The sequence below is a fragment of the Populus alba genome, chromosome 19 (assembly GCF_005239225.2).
Source record: "Populus alba chromosome 19, ASM523922v2, whole genome shotgun sequence".
NCBI lineage: Eukaryota > Viridiplantae > Streptophyta > Magnoliopsida > Malpighiales > Salicaceae > Populus > Populus alba.
In genome coordinates, this window is record NC_133302.1 from 18090608 (window position 1) to 18095343 (window position 4736).

Genomic DNA, 4736 nt, shown 5'->3' on the forward strand with positions numbered 1-4736 from the left:
TTGTATCTGCATGCCATGCAGAGTCCCACATATTGTTTGAATTGTTACGCATTGCGACCAGACCATGCTTTGCTGGTAGAGGAGATGCTTCCTGGTAAGATAAATCAAAACGAAAATAGCATTTCTTAGCATAACTTAACATAACCACAAATATTTCTAACTCTAGCATTAATAAATATTACGTAGCTAGAAAATAATAATAATAAAATAAAATAAATTTAAATAAGTATTTTTATTCTCAACTATGGCGTCAGTAAACAAACTAATAAAATAAATTTATTTTTTATGCATGTATTTTTTTTATTATATTTTACTTGTTTTTATTTTTTTATATAAATTTAAACAAGCTAGTGACTCGGCGGTTTTTACCTGCAATCATGCGTGAATTGTTCACGCATGCTTGCTACAGTCACCATGTAATTAAATTTCTAATGCACAATGTTGGTGAATTATTTTGCAAAATTGGAGACAATTACCTGGGAGCAGGATGAAGGCGATGGCATGTTGTTCCTCCTTTCGTTTACTTTTCCTCTGGTTCTTTCTTTTCTTTTGCTTTCTCTCGATGCAACCTTTGCCTATGTTTGTTTTCCTCTGTTTTTTTTTTTTTTAGTCTCCCCTATATGCTTTGTTCTTCTCTATGGATTTTGTATTTTCTACCTTCACTCCCTTTCCTCTGTTTGGCTGTATTTTTGTTCTTTTTTCTGTTCTCCCCGGGTTTCTACCTATGTTTTCACCCCCCGGGTTCTTTCGGTTTTCCCTTAGTCCTTTGGTTTGTTCCCTTTTCCAGTTCTTTCCTCTGTTTTTTTTTCCTGGTCTCTCTCTATATACTCTCTGTCCATCCCCTGCTCAAGACGAAGACGATGGTGATAAAGACATGAGGTGCTGCTGGTTGAATGGAAGCTCCCTCTCCTGTTTTCTCATTTTCATCTCTGTGTTAGGCTCGTTTGCCTTTCTTGGTTTTGTTTCTCACCCGTCCTCCCCCTCTGCTTTCTTGCTCTAGCTTTTTATAGCTAGAGAAAGCCATGTTGTTACCCAGATAATAAAGTGACTATTATTGCAAGGGTAATGGCGATGCATTGTTGGACATCCGTTATTTTTCAATCGGGTGAAGAAGATGAACAACGTTGATGTTAATGGCCATTTGCGTTTTGGTGCTCAATGTTTTGAAATTTTAGATTCAAGTCTTTGGGTAAATTGTAATTGGACCCATTGCATCTCAGCGCCATTTACACATTTTTCCTTGGATTTTAATTTCTTGCAATTTTAATCAAATTCAGCCCTAATCTTTGATAATTTTTCAATTAAACCCCTGATTTCATTAATTAAACTAATTTCAAGTTCATTTAAGTCTCAAAACTTATCAACTCTTCAATTACACCCTTGATTTGATTGATTAAACTAATCCAAAGTTTAATTAAGTTCACAATCTTCCAATTTGTCTTCCCAAATTTCAATTTTTTCTTCATTTTTTCATTAAAAAAAAATAATTTATCATTTCTTTTCATCTTTTGTCATCTTTTTTATTATTATCACTTTTAAGGAAATACAGTAAAAAAAAAAAGGAAAGAAAAGAATAAAAGGTCAAAATTAAGTTATGACATATTTGTTTAAAGTTTAAGAAAAGTTTTTTTTAGTAAGGAGATTCTTATCTTATTAGGTTAAAACCTAAATGTTTTAAGACCCAAATTAGTATCGCAATTATTTTTCTTGGATTCAGCTAATTCCTAATGCTTAAACAAATTAATTTTTTTTTTAATATTTTTGGGAATTTAACCAAATTCTAAAAAAAATCATATACTAGTTATGATATTTATTTATTTATTAAAAAATGATAATTTTTTTTTTTAATTTTTTAGAAAGCATGCATGAATTTATTTTTAGAATTTGACTTAATGCAATTAAAACATTAGGGCTTACAAATAATAAAAATTCAAAATTCAACAAAAATAAAATTCAAAAAAAATAAAATTTGCAAAATGGTCATTCCAAAGGTTGGAAACGGGTTGGACAGACTATTAGGAACTCAGGAAGCACATATTGAAAGACTCTGAGGCTAAAGGAATAGTAGCAGCATGTTTGCTCTAAATGCTGCTGCTACTGGTAGCGCGTGAACCCACAAGACATTACTGGTAAAGTGAAAAATAAGTGGATCGAGTAGATCACCTCTTCGTCTTCATGTTTGTGTCGGCAATGTCATAGACTATCATCTGCAAAGTAAAAAAAAACACATGAACAATTGATTTTTTTTTCTTTTTTTATAAATATGTTTCACCGTTAGTTTTTCAATTTTTTTCTTTCCTTTTTTGTGATAATTGAAAGAGGTGACAATTTAAATGATTTCTCTCAAGTTTTAACACTGAGATTTAGTTTAAATGAAATAAAATCGAGAATCTGAAAAATATTATGTATTCGTAAGCAATTGAACAGACAACATCGGACCACCCCCCCCCCCCTACAACGTTGGACCAGGCAACCATTATTACATTATATATAGTTGAAGCAACATGAAAACTGAAACATCATTTTGAAAGTAAAAGTGAAACAAATAACACATATATAACACAACTAATGATGTGACAACCTTGAAACTATTCGTAAGGTTCACATCATGTATAGTTTGCTAAATGCATGGAACTTAAGTACTGTTAATAATCTCCAGATGAATCAACAAGCCATTTTCTGGAGTAGGTGTTGGATTGTAAATGATCTTCTCATCAGGATTTACTTTCCTCCATTTGAACTTAGTCACCACATTATGCATGAAAACTAGCGTTGCTAGCCGAGCATACTCTTTTCCGGGACACATTCGAGGCCCTCCACCGAAAGGAACAAAGCTGTAAGGTGCCGGCCCCCTCCCCTCAAATCTTGAAGGATCAAATTTTTCTGGATCTGGAAAATAGTTAGGATTTCTGTTCGTGGAATATGTTGTCCAAAAAGTCTGCACGTAGGAAACTTTCTATAGATTAATACTAATAATTATACCCTCATAATCATAATAAATTTAATTTTAGTTGTCGAGTTTCTTGGCTGAGTGACTAAGAAATCTGGATAAGTACCTTCCATCCTTTAGGAATTGTAAAACCTGCGTACGTGAAGTCTGTGATTGCCTCTCTAAATGTTCCTGGAACGGGAGGAGAGAGCCGCATTGCTTCACAAGCCACACACCAAGAATACTTCATCTTCTTAACATCATCCCAGTTCAATAACTCTCCTGGAGTTTTGGATTTGGCAATCTCCACTTGTTCTATTAACCAAGACAAAATCTCAGTCAAATGACGTGAAAACATGTATGGTAATAGTATGTTGTGTGTGGTCTGGGAGTGGTCTTTTTGTCAGCATATCTTGGGTGATCCATATTGTACTTTTAAGTTTTAATTCTTAACCATTAATAACATAATTATCACACACAAAAAACAGTATGTTATTCGGGACATACCATGGAGGACATCCTCGTAGACTTGGGGATACTCAGCAAGATAGTTCAGAATGCATGTGAGTGCAGTGCTCATTGTATCATGGCTGGCGACAAGCAAACCAATTATCTTGTTAGCAATCTGTTTTTCATCATTTGTTTCGCCATTCTCAAATGATGCCAGGAGCAGGCGAGTTAACAAATCAATACTTTTCAGCCCTTTGTTCTCCAAAAGCTCTCTTTTCCTCTGCCTGATGACTGCTAGAAGCTCCTCCCTGACAATTCTGCCACCTTCGACCGCACGACTGAAAGCCGTACCAGGAATTTTAATAGGAATTGATATTAGGCCAGCTACAATGTGCGTGAAAGGATTTGACAATCTTGTTAGCTGCTCAGGATCTATCAAGTTCATAAACACTTTGCAAGCTGAGGCAAATGTGTACTTCTTTGATAGTGAAAACACCTGCACTTGCTTATGTGGAGACCAATCCGTCTCCAGTTGTTCCTTGGCCATGGAGTCCATGACAGGGATGTAATCTTGCAGGGCATCTGGCTTGAGAAACTCAGGCAGGACACTTCGCATTTTATTGCAGACTTCTACAGTGTTTTCTTGATTCTCAGGGAAGTACCAAACTTTAGCCATTGAGGGTGGCCACCATGACGTAACATACTTGCTGTGGCTGGAGAACAAAAGCTTGTTCCCTGAGGCACCACAGAATACAACAAGTTTCTCCCCAAACAAAGAGGTTTTGAACACCTCAGGGGAGAATTTGCACATCCTATCGATGACAAACTTCTCAGGGCACCCCCGTCGGTGATTCATTGCAAACTCCAAAGTTTCTCCTATGATGGGCCATCCCTTGTTGCCGGGTGGAAGCCTAAATCCTGAAAGTTTTGATCTCCTATGAAAGAAAATGATAAAAACAAGGGAAAGACCGAGAATGGCAAGGTGAAGGAAAGTTAAAACCATGTCTCTCTACTAAACGAGCTATAGTTAACACAATGAACTAGACAGAAAGCGAGACGGGCAAGCATTAGCGTAGTCATCAGCATGGATTTATACTAGTTTGAACCGGCATTCAATCAAAATTAACAATTTTTTAATGAAAAATTACAAAGAGCATGAAATCAGCCCGAAGCCTTTAAATTTGCTCTATTGACTTCCATTTGCTTACTGTGCTTTTATTTTATTATTTGTTCTACTTGCTATGAGAAATTAATCACATTCACATTGCCAATCTAAGACTAATTTGCCACAAAGAAAGAAGCCTGTCTAAGACTTTCCTCCGAAGACATCAAGTAGGGTTACTTACAAAAATATCCC

General features: G+C 35.5%; 1 protein-coding gene across 1 annotated transcript; it reads right to left on the reverse strand.

Annotated features, from left to right (window-relative positions):
• Positions 1 to 2454: 2454 nt before the first annotated feature.
• Positions 2455 to 4427, reverse strand: LOC118056648 (beta-amyrin 28-monooxygenase-like). The gene is made up of 3 exons (XM_035068916.2): positions 3437 to 4427; positions 3057 to 3244; positions 2455 to 2938 (listed from the first exon to the last, which is right to left on the reverse strand). Exons 1-3 carry the CDS (start codon positions 4380 to 4382, stop codon positions 2636 to 2638), a joined length of 1437 nt encoding a protein of 478 aa, XP_034924807.1. The 5' UTR covers positions 4383 to 4427; the 3' UTR covers positions 2455 to 2635.
• Between the last annotated feature and the right edge of the window lie 309 nt (positions 4428 to 4736).